This window comes from Biomphalaria glabrata, chromosome 5 (assembly GCF_947242115.1).
Source record: "Biomphalaria glabrata chromosome 5, xgBioGlab47.1, whole genome shotgun sequence".
NCBI lineage: Eukaryota > Metazoa > Mollusca > Gastropoda > Planorbidae > Biomphalaria > Biomphalaria glabrata.
In genome coordinates, this window is record NC_074715.1 from 21,970,944 (window position 1) to 21,998,100 (window position 27,157).

At 35.5% G+C, this 27,157-nt stretch overlaps 2 protein-coding genes across 4 annotated transcripts; one reads left to right on the forward strand and one right to left on the reverse strand.

Annotated features, from left to right (window-relative positions):
* The first annotated feature begins 256 nt into the window (after positions 1-256).
* Positions 257-15,215, forward strand: LOC106068937 (actin, cytoplasmic-like). The gene is made up of 3 exons (XM_013228447.2): positions 257-489; positions 1,273-2,017; positions 14,149-15,215. The coding sequence occupies exons 1-3, from the start codon at positions 364-366 to the stop codon at positions 14,883-14,885; spliced, it is 1,608 nt and encodes a 535-aa protein (XP_013083901.1). The 5' UTR covers positions 257-363; the 3' UTR covers positions 14,886-15,215.
* A 3,221-nt stretch (positions 15,216-18,436) lies between these two features.
* On the reverse strand, positions 18,437-27,157 carry LOC106068952 (actin-2-like). Of its 3 annotated transcripts, none has more exons than XM_013228475.2 (2): positions 26,865-27,157; positions 18,437-19,622 (listed from the first exon to the last, which is right to left on the reverse strand). In XM_013228475.2, the coding sequence occupies exons 1-2, from the start codon at positions 26,988-26,990 to the stop codon at positions 18,618-18,620; spliced, it is 1,131 nt and encodes a 376-aa protein (XP_013083929.1). In that variant the 5' UTR covers positions 26,991-27,157; the 3' UTR covers positions 18,437-18,617. The 3 variants fall into 3 exon arrangements, with proteins under 3 accessions (XP_013083929.1, XP_055886387.1, XP_055886388.1); XM_056030412.1 differs by lacking the exon at positions 26,865-27,157 and adding an exon at positions 20,766-20,917; XM_056030413.1 differs by lacking the exon at positions 26,865-27,157 and adding an exon at positions 20,280-20,304.

Genomic DNA, 27,157 nt, shown 5'->3' on the forward strand with positions numbered 1-27,157 from the left:
TAATGTTTTTATTTTAGATCCTGTTAGCCTTTGAGTCCTAATATGGCATGAAGATGAAAATTTTGTTTAAAAAAAAATGCACTCCCCCCCTCCCGTCTTCACTTATCACTCAGTGGGACAAGGGAGGAAGAGTGTGTGTTGGCGTGTTTCACCAGGCAATGAACCATGCGGCGGAGTTTAGGCTTAGCGGGCCTTCTTTGGTTCACCAATGCCATATATGGGCAAAGGGGATAGTAGTCAACGCCGTATATGTTTGCCGGCTGCGAGGATTTCGTTCACTCGACTCGCTGTCACAGAAGCGACGTTTTCTTGGTGCCTTTTCTTCTCTAATTGCTGTGTTAACTTAAACTCCAATTAATAATCATGTGTGACGAGGACGTAGCCGCTCTTGTAGTAGACAATGGATCTGGTATGTGCAAGGCAGGTTTCGCTGGAGACGATGCTCCCAGGGCCGTTTTCCCATCTATTGTTGGCAGACCCAGACATCAGGTAAATAAGTCACTAGAATCTAAATATCGAGATCTAGGACTAGATCTAGTAGATGATCATGATCTAGATCTAGATTATTCTAGATCTAGACGTTAAATTTAAAATAGATGTATAGGATTTTATCAATCATTTTGTAACATCAGGTTATTAGATCTATTATCGTGTTCTTACGACAATCTCTAGAGACTAGATCTATCAATCTATCTATATTTTATATAGATCTAGATCTAGGAAACTTTTTGAAAACACTCTCTCAGGGTCTAGTTGATAGTTACCAGAGTCTATAGAGTCTATACCTATAGACTCGTAGATCTAGATTTTAGACTATAGAAAAAAAATCTTTCTAGAGAATTACTTCGATTGAAAAACTACTGCAAAACATTATAGATCTAGATACATGCCTTACTAGATAAAGCTCTAAGATTGACTAGGTCTATAACATTATAATGATAATATGGTTGACATTGGTTTAAAGTTTAGGTCTAACCAGTTCAAAAAGCTAGTAATTTATCCACTTCTTTGATAGATCTATATCAATTTAAATATGCCCAAAACTTCAATATGCAGATCTCCTATAAATTAAGGTACATTTGTAGATTTATATCTATGTTTTTGAACTAGAAACAGACTTGTATTGAGCCTCTTGATTTCTAGACTCCTATATTAAATAATATTTATACATTGCTGTAATTTGATGATGTTACCTTTAAATGCCTTGACACACTAGTTTATCATCTGTTAATTTTTAGCTTTGTTTATTAATGGATATTTTTTACTTTTCAGGGTGTGATGGTTGGTATGGGTCAGAAGGACAGCTATGTTGGTGATGAGGCTCAGTCTAAGAGAGGTATCCTCACCTTGAAATACCCCATTGAACATGGCATTGTCACAAACTGGGATGACATGGAGAAGATCTGGCATCACACTTTCTACAATGAGCTTAGAGTTGCCCCTGAAGAGCACCCAGTACTTCTCACAGAGGCACCTCTAAACCCTAAAGCCAACAGAGAAAAGATGACCCAGATCATGTTTGAAACCTTCAACACACCAGCTATGTATGTAGCCATCCAAGCTGTGCTCTCATTGTACGCATCTGGTCGTACCACAGGTATTGTCATGGACTCTGGTGATGGTGTGACCCACACTGTCCCCATCTATGAAGGTTATGCTCTTCCTCATGCTATTATGAGGTTAGATTTGGCTGGTCGTGACCTCACAGATTACTTGATGAAAATTCTCACTGAGAGGGGCTACAGCTTCACCACAACAGCTGAGCGTGAAATTGTCCGTGACATCAAGGAAAAGCTCTGCTATGTGGCTCTAGATTTTGAACAGGAAATGCAAACAGCTTCCACCTCTTCATCTCTTGAGAAGAGTTATGAGCTTCCTGACGGTCAAGTCATCACCATTGGCAATGAGCGATTCAGATGTCCAGAAGCTACGTTCCAGCCATCTTTCCTTGGTATGGAAGCTGCTGGTATCCATGAAACAACCTACAACTCCATCATGAAATGTGATGTTGACATTCGTAAAGACTTGTATGCTAACACTGTATTGTCTGGTGGTTCCACCATGTTCCCAGGCATTGCAGACAGAATGCAGAAAGAAATCACAGCCTTGGCCCCACCAACAATGAAGATCAAGATCATTGCTCCACCAGAGAGGAAATACTCCGTCTGGATTGGAGGATCTATTTTAGCATCTCTCTCCACCTTCCAACAGATGTGGATCTCCAAACAAGAGTATGACGAATCTGGTCCATCCATTGTTCATAGGAAGTGTTTCTAAACTGTTAACTTGTTACTTAGTATATATATATAAATATATATATAATTATGCTCAAAATATGTGCACAATTGCTGCCAGATGACCAAAAAGTTCTGCATGTTTACTGATCAAATTTAATTCTGAATCTGTTCTATTTTTATGTACATAACCTTTAAAGAACTTTTTTATATGAAAATAAAAAGTTTTGATAACACAATTTGTAGTTTGTTTTAAGCTTTAAATTAGGTAAAGTACTTTTATAATTATCAAATTATAGATTATTTTGATATAAAATTTAATCCATTGAATGAATATTGCTATTGGGCTAAATGGATACTCTTTAATTTACATTTGAGTAGACAATACTTGTCATTTAAATCACAAAAACAAATAAGTTTAAATACTGTAGCTTGAGAATATTGAAGATCATACCCCGCCATAAACTAATTGAGCACTAAACCTTAAAAAAAATTTCAAGACATTCCATTTTCCTTCGGTAATAGGGTGTGCATCTTGTAATTATTTAATTAAAATCAATTACAAATGTAGGTCTCTGTAAACAAAAATTGTTTCCATGAACTGACTTTACATCTAAGTAATGATCCTTTACTACCATGTTATCTTTACAATTAGAACAGTACATGAAACTCTCTAAGAGGCGAAATAGGGGCGAATTTACTTCCTTGTATTTGGCTTGGCCTGCACACAATTTAAAATTGCTGACCTGTTAAGGAGTTAGGGGACGGAGGGTTATCACGAAACAATGTCATCATTGACCTACTTATTGTCATTCACGCTGTCACATGGTCTGGTACTGCAGGCAGGGGCGCAACTCTATACGTCTTATCGCACACTACTGGTACCTTCAGAAGTGTTCAACAGGTGAGTTGATAGGAAAGGGAAATGAAATTTAAAAATAATTTATTATTAGACCAGTCCTGGAAGGTGGGAAACAATTAAAAAAACATTGATCAGCTAATGAATAATGCCTAACGCATTCTAATGAAAAAACTGTCAATGCATCGAACCAGTTAAAGACTTGTCTTATACATTACAGACGTTCCTTAAAAACCAAATCATTACGTCCAACGCGTACCGGCATCCATGTTGGTTTAGTCGTGCATGATAGATACTTAAACCCTGCCAAAGTCCTCGGTCTTCGTGGCTGATTTCAGGCCCTTATGGCACTAGGAAACGACTTACATTCAAAACAAGCACACATGGATAGGGATTTATTTTTTTCTGTGTAGTAGGCTATAAGATTATATTTAGACCTTCTACTATAAAGAACTGTCTATTCTGGATCATCATTTTTAACTCCGCAACATTCTCTATATCATCATCGTCTTACAAATCAGATTGTCATTTTTTTCCCTATTTGTCATAGAATGCCCAAACTTTATACAAATAAACATTTTAATTCAATACATAACGATATACTTGTAAAAAAAAAATTTTTGTTAGTCTTTGTGCCAAGAAAAGAAAATGTCCCTAAAGATCTAGTTTTAACCAAAGAAAATGGTGACATGCACATCTTAATTAGTAGTTACGTTTAGACTACACACATCTTAAATGATATATTCCGGTACGTGGGTATGTCAACAAAAAAACTAGTCGAAAAGGTTTCCATAGACAAGTTGACAACGCTATTGCTGGTATGGAATATGCACTGTCAGCAGTTTCTTTTATCTAATTAGCATACGAAGAATAATATCATTTAGACCAGCGTATCTCAAACTGGAGATAGGTGATCAAATGCGATTTTTTAATTAATTTTTTTTTTTTTAGAATTCGTCTTATCTGCTTGCAAAATCTTTTACGGTTCAAAAAGCCTGAGTTGGTGCACACGGATCTCGAAAACGGCTCTAACCATTTTTTTTAGAAATTTGATAGTTTACGTTTATCTTGGGGGGGGGGGGGATACTATAGTTAATAAACCACACACTCTGCTTTGACCGCTAATATAGCCTAATATGTAATAATTAAATTTGGTCTGGAGGTCTAGATAATCTTTATTTGAACACACATAGAGCACCCGATATTCCCGCATGTCTTCGTTAAAAAGTTTATAATTACTGGTAGGCACGTATATAAATAGACGTTTAGGAACATTTTGCGCACTGTCTTCTAAGTCTGGATTTAAAGGCCTAGCACCAAACTCGAATCTTCTACAGAATCTACACGATACCATAATATCTAGATCCAGTAGTCTAGTCTGGACAACTGTCTTTTGATGTTGTCATGTCTGGATCTGTATCATTAAACTAGAATTTACATACTTAACCAAGCTTTTTTTTTTTTTTTTCGAGTTGGAGGTTCAATTTTTTTTTTACTTCATCATTTATTAGTGAATACAGACTACAGAGATTATCGCTCTTAGGAAACATGTTTATAAAGGAGGAATTGTCTTTAAAAAAAACTTTTTATTATTGTACTTGTTTCTGTTTCAATGACCAAAAAAAAATGTGTTGCATTTTCATCTTATTAAATGCATTTAGGCCTATTTGAATATTAACTTGTAAAAACGACATCTTTACCAATGTTTAAAAAATATTAAAGTAAATTACATCATCTAATTAAGACCTTTCATAGATTTGATTTCACTAGAGACGTTTGCAACAAGGGCGATTTAAAACGTTATTTGGAGGAAGACATTTCAGTGCACCTTCTTCAAAACGAATCTTGAGTCTCATCGTCTTTGTTACGTCAGAACGGTCGAATTTCTGTTGAAACGTGCTCGCTAGAAGACGTTTCACTGTACTCAAGGCAGATCATTTCAAACCTACATGTAGGTAGGCCTACTATTGACTCGGCCAGTCCCACCCCAACTTAACTCCGTTTAACGTGTGCACTTCTTGAAAGAAGAAAGAATGCGTTATAGACCCCAGGAAAGTACATTTCCGAAGCTCTAGATACAAGAAAATCTTGACCAAGGGAGGATACAACGCTACCCCAGAGCTGTTTGATGGGTGGGGATGTCTTTTTTGATTGAAGGCATCACTATTAAAAATGTTAGATCATGGACATTTAGGTAAAATTTGATCAATAGTATCTCTGCAGAATTCCTCTTTGAATGCCACTACAGCCCAACATAACCAACACCCTGTACGGCATTGCTGAACAACTGAAGAAAACAGCACACTATTTTTCCTTGGCACAGTCTGTAAGAGCTCACAGCTCAGCAGCAATAAAGCTGGCTAGAAGACGAAGAATCTCTGCAGAATACATCTAATATTCTAACGAAATGAATCGATATAAACGAATACCTATTAATTTTTACTGTGACTAAACATAGTAGACCTATCATATACAAATCCTTTTAATTACAGTACTTTCTAATGTATAAAGTAATAGTTTGTTAAGAAATCTACCATGTTAAACACATTTATTCCTCTTCTTTAATGTTATTAACACGTATTGTTGAATGATTACATTGCATTTCGACTAGTGGGACCCACAAATTGCAGGGTCGTAGGTTAAGCATGACAACAGTGACATTTTGAAGAATACTTCAAGAGCCTAACAGTTTATGTGTACAAGTCCTACGTACATTCCTTTCATGGGAGTGTGTACACAACTATATTTACCTATTTAAAACAAAAAAAAAAAGAGTGGGATGAAATTTCTTTTTTGTATATACATTAACTTCTAGATAAGTACCGGTACAAGTTTCTCTTTCACTTAATGGAAAATTGATTTTAATAAAGATGAGTGGGCACTGATTTAACAGTTTTGTACAGTACATGAAAAGTATTAAGGCTCTAGTATATTGTTATCTGTTGGTCACTGCGAGGTCCAAATGTTGTTGTTTTAAAATATAATATGTTATAGTAGACTGTCAAGTAAAGATAACTGAATTTTTTTTTCAAGAAAAGTATTTTTTTTCCCGCGTTGTAAATCTATTCTTTCAATTTAGTCTCATGTTGCTTCAGGGAAGCTAATCAAAATCGATAACTAAAAAAAAGTATCTTTCGGTACTGTAATTTAAGAAACGGAAATAACATCTGTTTAGAAAAATATTTAGGGAAAAAAAAAAGAAAACATGTCTGTGACTCTTGAGTGACCCCAGGTAATTGAAATATGCACAGGAAATCAAGCCAGGTCACTTGTGTGACTGGTCGTTCCATGCTGTGTATTTTCATTGGTTTTGTTGGGTAGCACATCAATGCTATTGATCTACCTCTTGGGGGGGGGGTGAAAAGAAGGCAATAGAAAGGATGAAGAGAATGGACACTTTGTCAGTTGCAGCTCTAATTTATCTTACAGTAGTTGGTCGTTGTGCTGGCCACATGACACCCTCGTTAACAGCGGGCCACGGAAACAGATGACTTTTACTTCATTTGCCCTATAGATTGCAAGGTCTAAAGGGGGAACTGTCTGAGCTCCAGAGGATGTCTACGTTAAAACTACAGATTTATACAGATCATGCAAAGTAAAGGTGGTTGGTCATAATGGCGATAGGATATAAACAGATATGTGTGTGTATGAGTAAATGGGATGTGCCAAGCTAAGACAATCCCTAGTTACTTAGTTATTAAATCTAGCGAGCTAATGTTTCTTCTCTTAGTTTGTTTTCTTCGTTAAGCCATGTGTTCTTTACACTCTCAGCCATGGAAAAGCAGCATGCTGTTATTTTATCTAGATTTTGTTGTGTGTCTTGTTCTAAAATTAAATTTTGCTCTCTGCATGCGGTGGTGGAGGAAATCGATAGTGGGCTCGGCCTTTCTAATGCCCATTGGTTGAGAGTCTTTTCGTTGTAACTTTTGTCTGTGTGATGTACCCCGGTAGTTGACTTGTAATTCTGGTTTCCCCACTGATAAATTGGTGCACTTTAATTTGTTTATTATCTGGGAAGACCAGTAGTCTTCAATACTCTTCAAGACCTGCATTCATGTAGTTGGGTTTAAGCTGTGATGTAGCACCAGATAGCTAATACAGTCTTCTATATGGGTGTATTTATATATAATTTAAATGACACGCCAATTTGAATTAAAGCTCCAAATCCTTGTTTAAAATTAAATATCCAGACTTTCAATATCATTATAGTAATATTACATGTGTTTGTCTTTTTTTTTGTACGTTCTTATTATGAATTTTGTGTAATGTTTTTCTTAGCTCTTTGTAAATGTTATCTCACACATATACTATTATATACTGAACAAAAAAATAGTGGGGAAAAATCGAAATTTTAAACACTAGAATGTGACTAGATGTTATGAGATTTTTTTATCTTTCTTAACTCATTACATTTTACTTGCTATTTTTTCTCAACGCGTCTCTACCATCGGCCTTTACTTCCATTTTAAATAGTGCACGCACAGTTTAGGATAAACAATAGTAGGCTAATACGTAATCCATCATCTTTTTTTTGTTTTTTGACTTTTCTTCGGTAGGTTGTAGTTTAGTGCATGTTCCAATTTTTTTTTTTTTTCAGTCTACAAATTGCAGGTCTATATATTGCGAAAGTACGAATTTTATGTGGTGTTAGACTAACCAAAATGGTTATTCGCCACCGGTAAATGTCAACGTAGTAACTTTCTGTGACGACAATCAGAAACGAGAGGATGATATTGATGGAGGGGCCCTAGAATCTAGAACGTAGTGATCAATGAATCAATCGACATTTCCATGCTTTCCTTCGGGGGAAGGGTACCCCTTTCAAGGCCTTCAGCTATGCTCCATAACAAAGGCTCTTAAAAAATGACATGTTCTTTACACTGTTAGATATGTTTGTTGTATAGTCTATATACAGTCAAGTGACACCATGTTCGTACTCAAGTAGGCTGCTCTCTTCGTGTGCTCAACATCTAACTGGAACAGGCCACATACAGAACATATAGGCCCTACACTCTGTCTGCCTAGAATTGGTGCACATTAAGAGGAAATGCATGGGAAAACACAGCAGAAGGGTAAAGAGAATAAGTAATGTGATTACAAGAGTTCTTAGTTTGGCTACGCATCACCATAGGCTTAGTACATTTAGTTTTAGGATAAAAGATAATGTCAGTGATGCTTTAGTCTTTATATAATCTTGAACTTGAAACATGAAGCAAGTTCACTACCAATGTCTGCAGCTCATCGATGTAAGCACTGCCACATATATGCCCTGTAGCTCCATGCTGGAACATCATTATGCATCTGAATGAGAAAACAGGTATTAGCACTGCTTACGAATGGAGATTATTTTTTCACTCTAAAACGAGATTATGTTTAGAGCAAACAATTTAGCAACAATATTATTTTGGGGATTCCTGGGTTGTATCCATTTTCCTTTTTTTTTTCTTTTACCAGTCGAGTATCCTGGTTTATTTTCATTGTGAATATTCGTGACATTTGATTGCGTACTGTCTGGTTCCCGTCAAAGACATCAATGACGGGAAATTTCTGCAATAACTAGAGGATTATTGTACAAATGTTTATACATGTTCCTACAGTATTATCCGAATAAAGTCAAGGCAAATGCATGAAATGCATGCATGAGAAGCTGTGTGCAAAATACGGAAGTAATGTTAGGGCCTACATTTTAGAACCAATGTAACCATTTTTGCGCATTTTTTTAGAACTGTCGAAAAAAATGTATAAACTATTGTGTGGACAAAGACCAGTATGTTTGTAACTCAGTGGGGCCTTTTGTTTTCTATATAAGCTATGATATATATAATATCCTACTTGTTGATATTCAACTTCCTACTAAATCTAATAATCTACCGGTTCGTTGGTCTACATATGACGACGTCAATAAAACGCGGATGTATGTTGTTGGTTGTTTTTTTTTTCCTTCTTCAGCATTACTGCACCACACAATGGTTATTCCTTTAGGGAAATATCCATTGTCTTCTTTAAACTTCTGCTTTCTGAAGACGTATAAGCTAGTTATGGAAATGCACGATGCAGTACCGTAGTCAATGTTTATCCAAACTTTCAGATAGTCTGATAGAGAATATGGATGGCTGCCTGGTCGTGCGGTTTGCTCGCTGGACTGTCGTTCGGATTTATCGATGGTCGAGGGTTTAAATCCTTGCCCGCTCCCATCCCCCGTCGTCCTGCGGGAGGTTTGGACTAGGAAGTAAACTATCTTCAACTCTGAAGGAACATCCGAAACATGTAAAACAAACAAACATGCTAACCTCTACATTCTTTATTTAATAAATACCATAGTTAAATTTTAATATTTCAATATGTCTTGTGTTTTCATTTGTCTATGTGTCTCTTTTTTTCCCCGGACTGCGCCAAGAACGACTTGAAAATTACGGTGCATAGAAATACATATAATTATCATTGTTATTAGCGTTGTATAATGGGGATGTCAAGATATAGGCCTAGTAGCCTAACCGTTAAATGTTAGATGACCATAGTATCTTTTCAACTTTTCAATTTGAATTAGTGCACTCAACAAGTAGCCTACAATTTCGGATTTGTTTAGTCTGTTATTAGATATTTAGGTGGAGTGAATAATGAAAAGCTTTTCTGCTTTTGAGATCAAAGTTAACGATGGTGTTGTGTGGCCTCGGACAGCAATCTTGTCATTTCACTTCAAATACTTTGGGTTGAAGAGAGATTGCCAGAAATATATTACATGTATTTTAGATAACTTTAGCTATCTTAGTATGTTTTATATAGGCCTAGGCCTATATGCAGGCCTTGTGGGAAATATTTTGAGATCGCTAAGGAATGTGTGAGGTGTTGTGCACATGTTAAGAAATAAGTATGATGAATATGAAGTGCCTTTTTAACTAATTGCACGACAACACGCTGCGGAATGTCGCTGTTGATCACACCATATAAGTAAATCTATAGTTAGACAAGGACTTTGTGTGCAGTCGTCAGATGTTGCTTACTCAAACAACAATATTCATCTAATGTAGGACTTGGTGTAAAACAACTATTTGTGAGACTAATCAACATTCACCTCTTTTTTTTTCTTCCCCTTCGTCCTTTCCTTCAGTTTTAACTTCCGGTATTCCAGAAATTTAATCTTCTGAGTGATTCATGTGTGTAAAAATACCAAGATGTCGTGACATATTATAGTTGCTAATACATTTTTTTTCTTCTTCACTTAGAATCAAATATACTCGTCTTATAGTAGGCCTAATATTTGACAAGAAGAAAAAAATTCGACTGCTAATAAGTTGTTAAATATTTATATTGCTTTCTTACATAAGCCTACTTTGAATGTAGGCCTACTTTTAAATAATTGGACCAACCCACAATTAGTGGGACATTGTGGTAATCCAGTGCGCTGTAAATGACATTAACTAATTAGTTGATAAGAACTACATCTTGGGATGTTTCTAAATCCAGATTTAGTCTCTATCTAGCCTTAATTAGTATATAGTGAAAGGAATTATTGTAACTGTGCGAAGCGTTAACCGGCTCGGCTGTGACACCTCTTTATTAATTTTTTTTAGGTACCGTATATCTTTTTTACAATTTGAGCCAAATGTTGCATTTTAATGAGCAGTTTTTACATGTTATTCATATTTATACACTGGGTATTAATTATTAACATCATAATAACACAAGGACGACAGTATTACTTTATCAGAAACCCTTTTAAGTGTTTCTTGTCGGGACCGGTTAGATGAAACATTTTTACGGTGTTCAAAATGGGAACAACATAACACTAGCTAGACACATTTTATTTCTATATATTTGAATACTGCTGTAAGACCACAATAATGCTATAAACTATATTAGCCCAATTAATATAAACAACCTTTAAATGCGACGTGTGTTTTACTGTTTAACTTCGTGGTTCATATGCTTCATTTCTGTGTATGTTTACTAATCGCATGTTACTTAATGGTAGGTATGAGCATATATATTTAAACAAATGTTGACAATAACTATGAAAATATAAACCATCCTGTTTTGTCAAAAACATATAGGCCTACAAAGTGCAAAATATTATTTGTCAGCAAACGCCAAACCCACTAGATCTAGATAGGCGAGTGACATCGATTTGTTAACTAGAACAGTATAACACTGTAATTCACTGTATAGATTTAACACTGAAATATACCCAGGCATAAAGTGCGTTACCACGCCCTAATCCATTTCTAATGTGTTTTTCGCCAAGGTGGGTGTGCCCAACTTTTTTAATGACTTAGCAAGATTTTGTTAGGGGAGAAAAGGTCATTGAAAAGTTGTAAATATAGAATAAGTCTATTCAGATATTTTCCTATTTCCCATTGTGTGCCATCAAGAGAGACAAACAAAATGCATTTACAAGAAAACAAATTTGTTTTCTTTTTCATGGTGTCACATGACATTTAAACTTCCTCTTGAATATTATTTATAATTACTCATTAAAAAAGAAACAAAAAGCGCTACACGAAGATATTCAAGGCGTGTGTAGCAGACACCTAGCCTAACCCTAGCAGACGACATAGAAAAACGAGAAGAGACAGAGCTGACGGGCTGTGTGACAAACACACACATGGCTTTGTCCCACTCCCAGTGTTGAGTCTCGCCCAAAAAAAAAAAAACACGAACACACGAGCTTCATCGATCGTTCCAGTACTGCCCCGCTCGTGGTATTTCTATATATGGAGTTAACCCGAGCCATATTTCTCGGAAACAAAAGTTTGCCGGCCCCATATATGGGCATACGATGCTTAGTCATATGCCGGTATTTTATTTTCACCCCTCGAAGCCCTCCAACCTCGTGTTATATTCAACGGAGTTGGAATTTCACGTCCATTTCACAACTTCAAACTCGAGAGCGGTTCCAGATCTAGATCTATTTATTGTAGCTCACTTTCTTTACTTATTTCAATAACTGAATCAACAATGTGCGACGAGGACGTAGCTGCTCTTGTAGTGGACAATGGTTCTGGCATGTGTAAAGCAGGATTTGCAGGTGACGATGCACCCAGGGCCGTATTTCCTTCAATAGTTGGAAGACCCCGTCACCAGGTAATATTTTCGAAAAATCTATTTTAGACATAACCACGTGTTTGTCTAGTCTCGTTGAGTCTAGAATGTCTAGATCTACATCTGTCATCTGGATCTAGAATTCTTGATGTAGATCTTAATGATCTAAGTCTTAGAACTCTAGACTCTGGATTTAGGTCTAGATCTAGAGTCTAGTTTTATTTATCAATATAGATCTATTAAGAGTCTATAATTAGTATAATAGATCTAGATCTATAGACTATATTCTAGATCTAGAATTTAGAAAAGTTCCCCCCCCTCCCATTTTCTCTCTCTCACTTCCTTTTTATGCTTGATGTAATTTATTGAATTGATGTAAACTAAAATGTAATGCTTGAGTGGTTCACATCTTTGAAAATTATCTAGATTGAGTCTTAGACTAGGAATATAGATAGATAGAAATCTAGATCTACATGTTAAATGTAGAAAACCCATCAATCTAGAATCTAGACTAACATAGATCTAGTATAGATATCTAGATTTAGATCTAGCCCTTTGCCTATGGCAGCACTTGCAGGTCTACCCCTAGGATCTAGATCTACATCTATAAACTATAACTATAACTAGACTAGTAGGCTATTAATTGGTCCTAGCTAGATTAGGTCTAGACTCTAGACAGTTCAACTTCATCACTGACACTATCATAGTCTATAAATAGTATGAAATAAAAATCTGCTAATTTTTAGACAAATCTAGACCACTAGAGATAGATCTAGACTAGATTAGATTAATACTATTGACTTGTAATATAAATATATATATATATATAATTCTAGATATTCAAAATCAAAGTACAAATATCATAGATTTTATATCTATGAAATGTATGAAACCTAAATGTCTTTTATACTTTTTTTTTATTGCCCAGTATTGTATTTAAAATAAAATACAGATATTTAAAAAAAAGTTTTTAATCAATAAAATCAATTTAAAAAAAAAGCTGCATGAAATAAAATGTAAGAAAATGATTAGGTAGAGACTTTGAAATGAACAGAACATATACTTGGTCTATATTTCCAACTTAGCAATCCGATCTTTCAGTACCAGGGCTAAAATGCATAATAATCTTTAAAATAGCAACACAACCTAAAATCAGTGCACCAGAAATACCATATCAGCTAGATCTACTTATCTGCCATAGAATGTAGTTGGGACATCTCCAATATATCAAATATAATTCTTTTGCAATGGCAGGGGTTGGTCAGTGTGGCAAGACAGTTATTACAGAGGGGGTGTATATTATTTTGGAGATCATGATAATGTATAGAAGTTTACTATTACCATACAGAGAAGGTGAGAGGGAAAGTTAGTATAGTAGTATTTGTACATTGATATTTATTAAATCTAGAAAATCTAAAGATTTTTTTTTTTTTTAGTAGTTCAAAGGAACCTCTAATTCAAGTTTTCGTTAATGTAAATGGGTGAAAAATAGCATGAAGATTTGATTTGATTTTGATTTTTGGCACATCGGCACAATTTAGGCCATGTCGTGCCTAATAGCACTCAGTTAAATCACCAAGAAATTAAATCATTTTCGCATGAGAAATTAATCCTCCTTTGTTGAAACACTAAATTTAAGATTGTTTATGACTCTTTCTCTTCATAGCTTTAAGGTTGTTCTTTTTTTCTATGTAGTAATTAAAAAAATGTAATGATTCTAAATTAATACTTTTTGTTTTCTGCTTCAGGGTGTGATGGTTGGTATGGGTCAGAAAGACAGCTATGTTGGTGATGAGGCTCAGTCTAAGAGAGGTATCCTCACCTTGAAATACCCCATTGAACATGGCATTGTCACAAACTGGGATGACATGGAGAAGATCTGGCATCACACTTTCTACAATGAGCTTAGAGTTGCCCCTGAAGAGCACCCAGTACTTCTCACAGAGGCACCTCTAAACCCTAAAGCCAACAGAGAAAAGATGACCCAGATCATGTTTGAAACCTTCAACACACCAGCTATGTATGTAGCCATCCAAGCTGTGCTCTCATTGTACGCATCTGGTCGTACCACAGGAATTGTGCTAGATTCAGGTGATGGTGTAACTCACACTGTCCCTATCTATGAAGGTTATGCTCTTCCTCATGCTATTATGAGGTTAGATTTGGCTGGTCGTGACCTCACAGATTACTTGATGAAAATTCTCACTGAGAGGGGCTACAGCTTCACCACAACAGCTGAGCGTGAAATTGTCCGTGACATCAAGGAAAAGCTCTGCTATGTGGCTCTAGATTTTGAACAGGAAATGCAAACAGCTTCCACCTCTTCATCTCTTGAGAAGAGTTATGAGCTTCCTGACGGTCAAGTCATCACCATTGGCAATGAGCGATTCAGATGTCCAGAAGCTGAATTCCAGCCATCTTTCCTTGGTATGGAATCTGCTGGTATCCATGAAACAACCTACAACTCCATCATGAAATGTGATGTTGACATTCGTAAAGACTTGTATGCTAACACTGTATTGTCTGGTGGTTCCACCATGTTCCCAGGCATTGCAGACAGAATGCAGAAAGAAATCACAGCCTTGGCTCCACCAACAATGAAGATCAAGATCATTGCTCCACCAGAGAGGAAATACTCCGTCTGGATTGGAGGATCTATTTTAGCATCTCTCTCCACCTTCCAACAGATGTGGATCTCCAAACAAGAGTATGACGAATCTGGTCCATCCATTGTTCATAGGAAGTGTTTCTAAACATGACAATAAAAATTTTCTGAGATCATTTTAGATCTGATTATTTATTATACTATAAAACCATTGCCATTGCTGCATTTTGCTGAAGTTGCTCACTTCAGTATTAGTCATAACTTTTATACCAACATTGCAATTTTTTTTTTCTTTTTTTTACTTGTGAAGTGCTCCACAGGCTTAAAATACAATTCAAAACAGAAGAAACATACACTGGTGCTATGTCCCTTCAGCTGTACATTTTTGTAGGCATTGTATGTGGTATAAATGTATTTTTTTCTTTTTTTTTTCTTTTTAATTACAGTCAATAAATGTTACAGCATTTTATAAACTTAAGTTTTTGTTTGTTTTGTTACTGTATGGTGAACCTTCACTGAGACTCATTGTTGATGAAATTTGTACGAATCCTAATAGAAAACAAAAGGTTTAGTACAATTGAATAATCATAGCACACATCACTAAAATTAAAGTACACAAACTTCAGGGAAGGAATCCATTAAAATGCTTTTGTTTTACCGGTCCGGTAATGTGAAACTTAGCATCTTTCTAATTGTGGGTACCGGTATTAAGAGAATTTTTGTTGAAGATAATGCTGTATTACAATATCTACCTGGTCATGTGGTCTCAGGTTTAAACACGGTATCATCCGATACACGTAAATCAACAGCCAGTGGCAGGGCTAGGCATAGGCAAGCACCTAAGACACCCGATTGTTGCACAGGTCTCTACTACGATTCCAAGTCCATCCAATAATGTTTTGATCTACATATGTCTACCATTGTTTCTTCCTTTAGAATGGAGATGAAAAATTGGTTTATGGCAACTGTACAAATATGTTAAGTTTACGAAATCCTAATTCATTTGGGGCCACCCAATTACATAATACCGGCTCTGCTTGTAAACTACATATGATGTTAAGGATATTTTGTAATACCGGTATACCGTTGTGTTCATACTCAATGAATGCAAGATTCGTTTTCTGTCATGATGATCATTCATAGGACTTATATCTAGCTCTTAGTACCGTACAGTATTTAACTTTCATGCTAAGTACAGCATAAAACGTTGTGTAGATAATCAAATTTAATGTCTATCGATTCCAAGTACCGGTACCGTAAATGAAATATTTCTAAGAATAATGAAAGGGGGATAACAAAGACAAAAATAGATGGGTTAGGCTGCATGTACTTTTCATACATGGATTACCTCTCTTTAAAAAATTAAGCACCACGCAAATATGCTAACATTTTTAACATATTAAGATCTAATACTCAATTAGCCTCCCGTCACGTTTTTTTTTTTTTTTTTTTTCATTTTCAAACACGATAATTGTTTTTTTTTTTTTTTTTGTAGGGCTTTTTTTAAGCCATGTATACAAAATCTGCGTCTGAAACATTTTTTTCATTAGTCTCAATGCAATGATAACTTAAACAGCAATTAACATCTCCGATCTTTCAGTTTTAAATTTAGTTATGGTAGAAAACAATTCACACACAATACCGATAGACACATGGCATTCAAAATAACATCCATCGACATTATTAGAGGGTGAGGTTACCCACAAAACCCCTTTTGGCTATGCTCATGGAATAAACTTGGTACGGTAACTAGTTATCCATATTTTTTTTTTATTTCATAAACGGTAGGGGAGGGGATTAATTTAAGCCCCTTTTCACCTATTTTTATGTCATTAAGTTTATTTATTGTAGAGGATTTAACCTGAACCTCTCTTAGCTACTTGCATGTTATGGATTGGCTGTAGCTTTGCTTTGTTTTAACCTCAATACCCCTTTGGCTATATTTATGGAATCCAAAGAATGTAATTTTCCTTTAGGTTTTTATTGACGCTTTTTTTTTTAACTCACCCATCTCCCTCCCAATGGCAAAGCTCATGGAATTTAATGACTGTAATTGGCTTAAGATTTTTTTAAAATCGAAAATGGAAGTTTGAACTCCAAAAGTCCGTGGATATTAACTCAAAACCCACTAGAGGGAAGTTTTAAACTCAAAACGTTCTTTGGCTACGTACATAGACTTTGGTGGTTGTTTTGCTTTAGTTTTATATTGAAGAGGGGGATTTTAAACTTAAACCTTTGGAAGGAGTTTGAACTCACCCCCCCCCCCCGGGACTAGGATAATGGAAATACTCGACAAGTTTGCTGCAGTGTTTTTGAAATGACAATTTTTAACTTCAAGCCCCCCGCGGCAACGCTGGAACAAGTAATGGTTTAACATTAAAACATCCCCTCCAGTAAAAAAAATTAAGCAAAGAAAGTCACAAATCCCCCCTCCCGCGGCTACGCCCATGTCTGTTGTGTAAAAAACGAACAGTTTCACAAAAAAATATCAAGCTTTGAGAAAAACATTGGCCGCTAGACATCACAGCAATAAATTATTGACAGAGAAGTCTTTACGTTAAGAAGAAACTATGATGTTCATCTTGCAGAGAATGCACAATATCACACTGTTTCCAGCAAAGCATTATTTGATATATCCTACTTACAGTATAGGCCTATATATATAAACTAATGAGATTATAACAAGAGAACGAAGGTAAAAAGAAGTTATAAATAAGAAGGCACAAGGCCTGCTGATCAATATGCGAGGGATGTTCCAAGTTTAGGTTCTATGCTACAGGAATTTGCAAAATACGCCCCGCTGACCACACCCTAACCCGACCCGCGATTGGGGGGGGGGGGGGACTATCCGCTTCGTCTTAACTTCTGTGCACAGTAGGCCTACAGTAAGACATGTTAAAAAAAAAAAAAAGGAATAAACACATTGATTTCAATAGATGTGTGTGTAATCAGCTGACAATTCACAGGCCAGCGCCAGACGAGCGGCTCATGAAAAAGTCGTTTTAGTAAGGTGATGTACAATCTCATAACAGTATAAGATAACAGGCTTCACTTGAGACACCACAAAGTTCAACATCTTGACCTTTTGAAAAACAATTAAACCAATTAGCTAACTATTTAGGCGAGGCATTATTAACATGCATATTACAAAGGAATCTTAGTAGTAAAGTATATATTTTTTTAAAGATGCATACCGTACCAGAGTACTTTCCTCTAGTGAAGCCTGAACAAATAAATATTTGTTCATTTGTATTGAGTAATGGAGCTACAATTTTATTTAAGATTCACATTGCATTTTTTTTTAAAGTTGAGGAATGTGACTTTCTCCAAGTACCGGTATTTGCAGTTTGCTGCTGCGCAAATTAAAACTATTTCAATGGATCGCAATGAAAAAAAAAAAAAAGGGGAAATAACCTTTTAAAAAAATTAATTCTCACCCAAATCGCAGTTTTGTTCCTAGTGATTACAATCGAACGCTCACCAGAGTCAAAGCTAGAAAATATTTAAATATATGCATGTCATTTATAGAAGGCAACTGTAATTTTTTTTGACACACTGAACATTATGAAGTGAGAGTTGTCCTAATTTCTATTATTTGAAAAGGTCATCAAGTGCAGTAATAAATGTCTTAACTAGCAAGTGTATTTTTCCCCTCACATATAATGGTGTACATTTTAATTTTCAAAGACAACCAAAGAGTGACATTGATGAAATTTATTTCAACACTAAACTGTGAACATCATTCAAATGAGATATAATAATATCAAGAAATTATCTCGTATATTATTTCATACATTAATTAAGAGAGATTGTTCAATAGCAAAGTTCTCAAATTTATCTTTTTAATACATCAAATATGCATACACTTCAAAACTTGGGCTCAGAAACATTTCCTGTGTACAATCGCTGGTCCAGACTCATCATACTCCTGTTTAGAGATCCACATCTGTTGGAATGTTGACAAAGAAGCTAAAATAGAGCCTCCAATCCAGACAGAGTATTTTCTTTCTGGTGGCGCAATAATTTTAATCTTCATGGTACTTGGTGCTAAAGCAGTGATTTCTTTTTGCATACGGTCAGCTATTCCTGGATACATAGTTGACCCACCAGATAATACAGTATTTGCATAAAGATCTTTGCGAATGTCAACATCACACTTCATGATAGAATTGTAAGTTGTTTCATGTACACCTGCAGATTCCATTCCCAAAAATGATGGTTGAAACATTGCCTCTGGAGTGCGAAATCTTTCATTTCCAATGGTAATCACCTGCCCATCTGGCAACTCGTAACTTTTCTCTAGTGTGGAAGAAGATGCAGCAGTGCCCATTTCCTGTTCAAAATCTAGAGCAACATAACATAATTTTTCCTTGATGTCACGGACAATTTCACGTTCAGCTGTTGTAGTGAAGCTGTAGCCCCTCTCAGTGAGGATTTTCATCAAGTAATCTGTGAGGTCACGACCAGCCAAATCTAACCTCATAATAGCATGAGGAAGAGCATAACCTTCATAGATAGGGACAGTGTGAGTTACACCATCACCTGAATCTAGCACAATTCCTGTGGTGCGACCAGATGCGTACAATGAGAGCACAGCTTGGATGGCTACATACATAGCTGGTGAATTAAAGGTTTCAAACATGATCTGGGTCATCTTTTCTCTGTTGGCTTTAGGGTTTAGAGGTGCCTCTGTGAGAAGTACTGGGTGCTCTTCAGGGGCAACTCTAAGCTCATTGTAGAAAGTATGATGCCAGATCTTCTCCATGTCATCCCAGTTTGTGACAATGCCATGTTCAATGGGGTATTTCAAGGTGAGAATACCTCTCTTAGACTGAGCCTCATCACCAACATAGCTGTCTTTCTGACCCATACCAACCATCACACCCTGTGAACAAAAATATAAAAATAAAATAAAAAAAAAAATAATATTAAAAAAAAAAAATCAATTTCCTTATTTACATAAAGAAATAAGACTTCATAAATTTGATTATTTATTAGTATATGACTGGTGCATGCAGGATTAGTATCTTAAACACCATTACCCCTATCAACACAGAGGTTTGGGTCAAAAGTGGTTTGAGTTTTTAGAAATAGAATACTTTAGGGATTCTGCCAATATGTTAATGTTTCCCCATCCCTCCACAAATTTTGTAACAGTATGCATCAGGGTTAAAAAAAGATTTATATGATTTAAATGAGACAATTCAACAAGAAGCCACCACATGTTCTGTGTTCTGCGCTGCCTGAATAGGTGTTCTACCAACAACTGGAAAAATTAACTAGTAAGCCACCACGTGAAATAAATCTCTCTAAAAAATAAACAAAGTGTTCCCCTACAAACTCAGAATGCACAAAGTGTTCCATTAAGGAAAAAGTATGGGAAACATTGGCTTAAACATTAAGAGAGCCATACATTAATTTACTTTCTGAGGTCTACATTTACTTTTCATAATTTAATTTCTGTACAGATAATACCCACCCAACACACACGCCAATCTAGTAGTTTTCTTAGTTTTTAGATTACATTATGATTATTTCTTACCAAGTATCTAGATATATATCTTGTCTATATGCACTGACTATGGTTTACCCCTTGTACTCCTGTTGAGATTCCAAAGGTTCAAGATAAATCCCTTTAATGAACCTTTGATCAGGGAAATGATTTTATCCCGTGGCTAGTATGAAGGATTGGCTCTTCACAGACCTTTCTGTCTGTGTTGATGGAATGTTATAGGTTAGGAAGAGTTGTGCCCATGCAGAGGGGAAACTACTCCAGTAATCAAGATGGCTAATTAAACTTGTTTGTGTTTACCTGAGAGTGTTCCTATATCAAGCTTATTTATATTTAAGTGTCCATCGTCGGAAAGTGAACGAACGTGCCTACATTATAGAAGGTGAAAATGGTTTCAAGTGCCAAAGAAACAGAAGGCACCTAAGACCTGACACCACTAACAACATAGACTTTTCTCAAGATAGAGAAAGTAATTGTACTATTTTCCCAGACGCAGAGAATGCCCAAAACACTCACCAGTAGTCTCTGCGACCTAGGGCCACTCTCCAGAAAACGTCCAGATATGAAGACTATGTTTAAGAACTGTACATATTTACTGTTGTAAATAGTTTTGTTGATTTGAGTGTAGTTATTTCACTTGGAACATATTTACGTTTGTAAATAGTTTTGTCAATTTGATTATATTATTTTTTTTTTTGTTTTTTTTTTTTTGCAACTTTCCTTTTTTTTTTTAGTTTTTTTTTTTGGGAGGAGAGGGGATGTTGATGGAATGTTATAGGTTAAGAAGAGTTGTGCCCATGCACAGGGGAAACTACTCCAGTAATCAAGATGGCTAATTAAACTTGTTTGTGTTTACCTGAGAGTGTTCTTATATCAAGCTTATTTATATTTAAGTGTCCATCGTAACAGTCTGGAGGCCCTATCAGCTAGATGATTATTTAATGACATCCATTTGTTCAATGGGTCACAGTCGCTATAGTCAACTAGTGGATGGTTGGAGTTGCAGAAGACGTATCCAGATGCAGTCTTTTATGCATCATGCCACTAGACTATCTGATGAAGCTGGCCTCTCCACCAACTGACAAAACATTCAACGCTTTCATCCCCTTCCCCCTTAGTGTCGCCCAACAACCCCAGACATACGCTTGAAATTAGTAGACCCTAATGCCACTAAGCAAAGCCGTTCATCTAACAACCTTCAAATCCTAGCTCTGGAGACCATTAATACCTTCAAGCCCAGTGCTATTTTTGCATACACAGATGGATCGGCATCAATAGATTCTGGAAGAGCAGGCTATGGAGCCTACATCGACTTTCTTGGCTCTCACACAGTCAAAATCTTTGGACCATGTGGTAGTGTTTGCAGTTTTGATGCGGAGACCATGGCAGTCTGTGAAGCCTTAAAAGTCATTGACTCTCAACTCGGCGAGGGACATTTGAGGGCAACACAGATTGTTGTGGTCACTGACTCAAAATCTGTACTACATGCTTTGCAAATCCCCGGACCATGGCCCCCCAATATCAACACTGTCATCATGGCTTCACATAACATCAAACAACGCTATGGCACCCCTGTAATAATGCAGTGGGTACCGAGTCACATAGGTGTGACTGGCAACACAATCGCAGACTCTTTGGCCCAACAGGGAGGGCAAATTCCACCCACTGATCAGGCTGTAAGCTTTCATCAAGCCCTGGCTATAATACAAAGTGCAGAGACAAGTCCCAAAAAGCCCGTGGAGTCTGGGAGCGCATGAGGCGCCCTGACCGCACTTCCCCGTGGTGGAGGCCTGAGCAAGCTATTATAGCACAGTGCAGGACAGGCCACTGTCCTGTTGGCTCATATTTCTCGCAGCTATGGCCAAATTTCGATTCACTGTGCCCCAGACTTGCTGATCTCCGTCTCGACAGGTCTGGGAAACCTAAATTCTCGACCTGTATGGCAACATTCATGCACTACGCAAGACAGCAGGGTTTCTGTCCAGGGCTTTTGCAAGAGAGGATTTGAGCCTCTCAAGCCCTCACTCTAATGGAGTTTGATGATGATGATGATAGTCAATGGAATGGGTTGCCCTTTCCCATGCGAGGCTGAGGGCCTAACCCAATATTCATATAATGTACCATTGCATTCCGTGGGGGTGGGGGCCATGTGCAATGAATGCAGACTGGTTAGCAAGCTTTTCTTCCATCCTCACCCTGTTCAAGTAGGCCTACACCCGCTAGAGCATAACTCATAACTGTGGTAGCCCACTGGAGGCTGTTTTTTGCTCTCTACCAAAACTAAATTATCAGACTTAAACTTTTGCAATACCCTTTACTGATTGCTAGTTTTACATTTAGGCCCATAATAATAAAAAGAACAAACATGCAGAAAAAAAAAAAAAAGATCTAATGTAAATGTACAATTAAATATAAATAAATCTAGATTGCTAGACTAGAGCTAGACCTAAATAGTGAAGATCAAAACCTATTCCTGTTGATGATGCCAGAGGACAATTCATGACATTGCAGTCTGTGATCATCAATCCTACCAATCCACAGTATCATATAGATCTAATATTGGAATCATTAAATCAAATCAATTTTATTTAGAGTCTAGATCTAAACTAGATCTACTTTGTCATTCATTGTCACAGACAGTCAGTTTGATTGTCAACTTGTCAATGCTGCCTATCTACAGACAATGTAACAATATCATATCAATTACATATAGATCTAGAGTAATTTATTTATTCTGGACATTACATGAATCTGAACAACTAGCTGTTTTTGTGGTCATTAATGATTACATCTTTATTTTGATATTTACTATGAAACTAGCGCGCTGTAAAATGTGCGTATCCATTTTCCAAAGATTCTGACCCAATTTCCATCCATCTTGCTGTCTTTTTATGTAAGAAAAAAGAATTTCAAATTTGTAAGTCAGGGGGCTTTTTTTTTTTCCAGTTACCAGGATGACTTTACCACTTCCTAGAATAAAGTGCGAAACTCGAACAGCCCCGAATTTTATAGAGGTTCGATCAGTTCACTTTTTATTGCTAAAACTTTTTTATTTGAATGTTTACCAAATTACTACTACATTGCTAATGAGCATGCACCTTTTTTTCTTCACTTCCGACACATACAATTTCCTTTTCCTTGTAAAAGCTTAGTTCATGATGAGGTCAAACTCAAGAGGTGTGAAACTATTATTTTTTACTACCCGATAGTGAAAAAACTGGGTCATGGGCTTATGGCTATTTTTAAGTCTGATGGCTCATTAGCTCAAAGAGACTATTTGAAGTTGTGGAGCATGGGAAAGGTGGCAGTAGATGGTGTTCTTGTGCTGCAGTAAAAAGAAAATCACTTCAAAGTGAAAATTATAGATTAAAACATATTTTAGATATATTTTCTTTGATCTGATCGAGCTTTCCATCAGCCTGATCGAGCTTACTAACTAGGGGAGAAATCCGATCGAGGCAAAATACGCTTGGTGATACCCACCATACACCTCTTTGACCTCATATTTAATTTTAACTAACCTTGTGATACATTAAATCATCTATTTTCATAGACAAAAGGACGAGGAATTCAGAAACACCATCAGTTTTTTCATAGGTCAGACCTTTACAGTGCTATAAAAATCCAAACGTGAAAATTGCTGCCAGCGGGCTTAATGCGATCGAACTTCGCACTTTACACTAGGGTTAAGAATATATTTATTGGTTGGCTAAGTCTATGCTAATGAGCCCGCCAAAATTGATTGTTTTAGGAGCTGATTTTTTTTATTCAAAAGCCAAGTTGTTTGATTTCATACACAAAAAACAATTTAATAGGGTGTTTGTATTAAATTTTTATTTTTTTTTACCAAAGTTTATTCCAAACAACCAGTTTTGGACATCAATATTAATGATCTTGTGTAGAAAAACATTTCGCTTTTGATTTTTTTGTTTGTTTGTTGTTGTTAGAAGTAGTCATCCTTATTCTCCTTAAACTAAAGAAGATTTTGATAGATCTACTTCATGTCAAAATTCATGTGTCCAAAAAAAGGCGTAAAATCTTGAGACGGGGTTTTCCTTACTGCAACATAGGTCTTTGTTTGATTATGCTCAGTATATGTAAAGATATCATTGCTAAAAGATTGAATTTGATTACTTTTGATGATGGAGAACATTTTTATCTTTGACAATTTTTGGAAAAAAAATTATTATTTAAATATTTTGCATTGAAAGTATATACATTTTTATTTTTACTGATACTCATTACAGGTAAGTCGTACCCTGTAGATTTTTTTCAGATAATAGTATATATGTGTCTGGCTATATTCCTACCAATTTTCAGATCGATCCATCGTCAATTATATATCGTACAAACTTAAAAAAAATAAAAATATAATAACACTGACCTCAATGGACATTTCAGTTTTTAATTTTTTTTTTGTAGAAGATATTGTGTTTCATTAACAAGTAAAATTATAATCTTGTAGCAGATATTATTAACTGTAGATCTAGATACTTTTGAAAGATTTTTTACCTTGCAATTTTTTAAAAAACGTATTTGAAAAAAAAACTGTTTCAGACAATTTTGATCCCAATTGTTAAATAATTTGTTAATTTCTGCCATCAGATCGCCGTCATTTTTTCCACACCTCTCTAACATTTCTTGTAGCTCTAGACCCAATAATTTGTTTATTTCATCAATATTTACATAATAAACAAGTGTCGTAAATATAAATGAAATCAGATTCGTGAGCTAGAAATTTACTACTAGATCTATTAAATTTCATATTTAATAAGTAGATCTATCGTCTACGAAACTCAATTCCAACTTTTTAAACTTTTGACCTAGGGGTGTGTCTCTTCCGGCTTATCCAGCAAGATGCTCTTGTCTTACTTGTAACTTGTTCCATGTCAACCAATCATCCAATGTTAGCTCAAAACGCCACCAAAACAACAAAACTTTCTAACTTTAAACATGTAGAGTAGTTTATGCTATTCGGACACCTATAGGCCCAAATTTGAAAGTTTGACTTTGACAGCGCATTATTTTACAATGGTTTGACATAGAAAAGAAAATGACGTATCAAAATCTTCTTTAGTTAAAGGAGAATAAGGATGACTACTTATATTTGTTCCCGTAACCTATATTTGTTATTATATTTAAGGTCAAAGAGGCCGTGTGTTTTCATTTAATTCGGACACATTTGACCCACATTATTTGATTCCGGACACCATAATTTATTTTGGAGTCTCTATATTTAGGCATCAATAAACTCAGATTTTAATTCTATATTAACATTATTTAAATTTTAAGATCCCCAGGCATAACCCCTCACATGAAATCATTACGATGTTTTCAAACTATGCATAAATACGAACACAAAAAATAAAAATATGAACACACTTATTCTACCAAAATTAGGTCACTGTGATAGTGATTTCTGCACCGACTTTTAGACTTATTTTATGTTTGTTTATTTTATGTGTGTTGAATGTTTGGGGTTTGCATGATTAGATGTGTGTTGAATGTTTAAATTGTGTTTTTTTTTTGTTTATTAATTTAATAAATTTCTAATACAGATGATCTTTCGTAGTATAGTAGGCCCCTACAGGTTACGATAGCCATTCTTGCCTAACTGAATCCTCTATAATCTCTCTATATAAATCTAGATCTATCTAGTAGGTCTAGATCTAAGCATTTAATTTCATTTAATGTACCAAGCTCACTCCAAACATTTGCCCATTTATTCTCTATTAAAAAAAATAACAAACGAACAAATATAATATAAGATCATTTTTATTGATGTTCAAAACTGGCTGTCCGAAATAAATTTTGGTAAGAAAATCATAATTTAATTCGAAAACATATTAATTTTTTTTTTTTTTATGGAATTAGAAAACTTGGCTTATGAATCAAATAAATTAACTCCAAAAACAGAATAAATATTTCCGGGCTCATTAGTATATTCTTAGCCATTCAAAAAATATAGTCTTAACCCTAGGAAGAGGTAAAGTCATCCGGGTAACATAGGAAAAAACAACAACCTGACTTACAAATTTGAAATTCTTTTTACTTACATAAAAAGACAGCTAAATGGAAAGAAATAGGGTCAGAATCATTGGAAAATGGACAAGCACATTATACAGCGCACTAGTTTTATAATACATATTAAAATAATTATTTAATGACCAAAAAAAACCGCGAATGTCCGAATTCATGTAATGTCCGAAATAAGTAAACTACTATAGTATGTCTATACACTAGGCCTAGTCATAATTTATACACCATTGGCAATCAGGCATTGGCAAGTTCTTTTAAGTATTTTAATGATGTACTAACGAAATATTGTTTTTTCAAAGATAATTTTTTATTTCACCTCCCTAAATCATGTCATTTGCCAGGGGCCGATGGGCTGTGAAAGTCAACCTTGCCATTAAATTAAAGAATTAAAGCTTTTAATTGAATTATTCATTTGGCCTATAAACTATTTTTATAGATTAGATCTAGACTCTAGATCTAAGTGTTTGGATAGCACAACTTACTCTAGTTCTAATCTAATTATTAATCTATATCTAGATTTAGGGTCTAGTCTAAAGACATATGTAAATTTATGTTATATTTTTTATAGTATGTTACCTGGTGACGAGGCCTACCAACAATGGATGGAAAAACAGCTCTTGGTGCATCGTCCCCAGCAAAGCCAGCTTTACACATTCCAGATCCATTATCGATGACAAGAGCCGCAACGTCTTCGTCACACATTTTGCTTAAAATTGTATCTTTTGACTAATAGATCTATTTAATGAAGAATATTTAAAAGATCTTGTGTTAAATAGACTACTTTAATTTACAAGGTAAGTCTAGTTGTGTCCTATAGTGCAGTTTTTATTCAAACGGTTTTTGCGCACGACGAACGCCAACTTTTGATT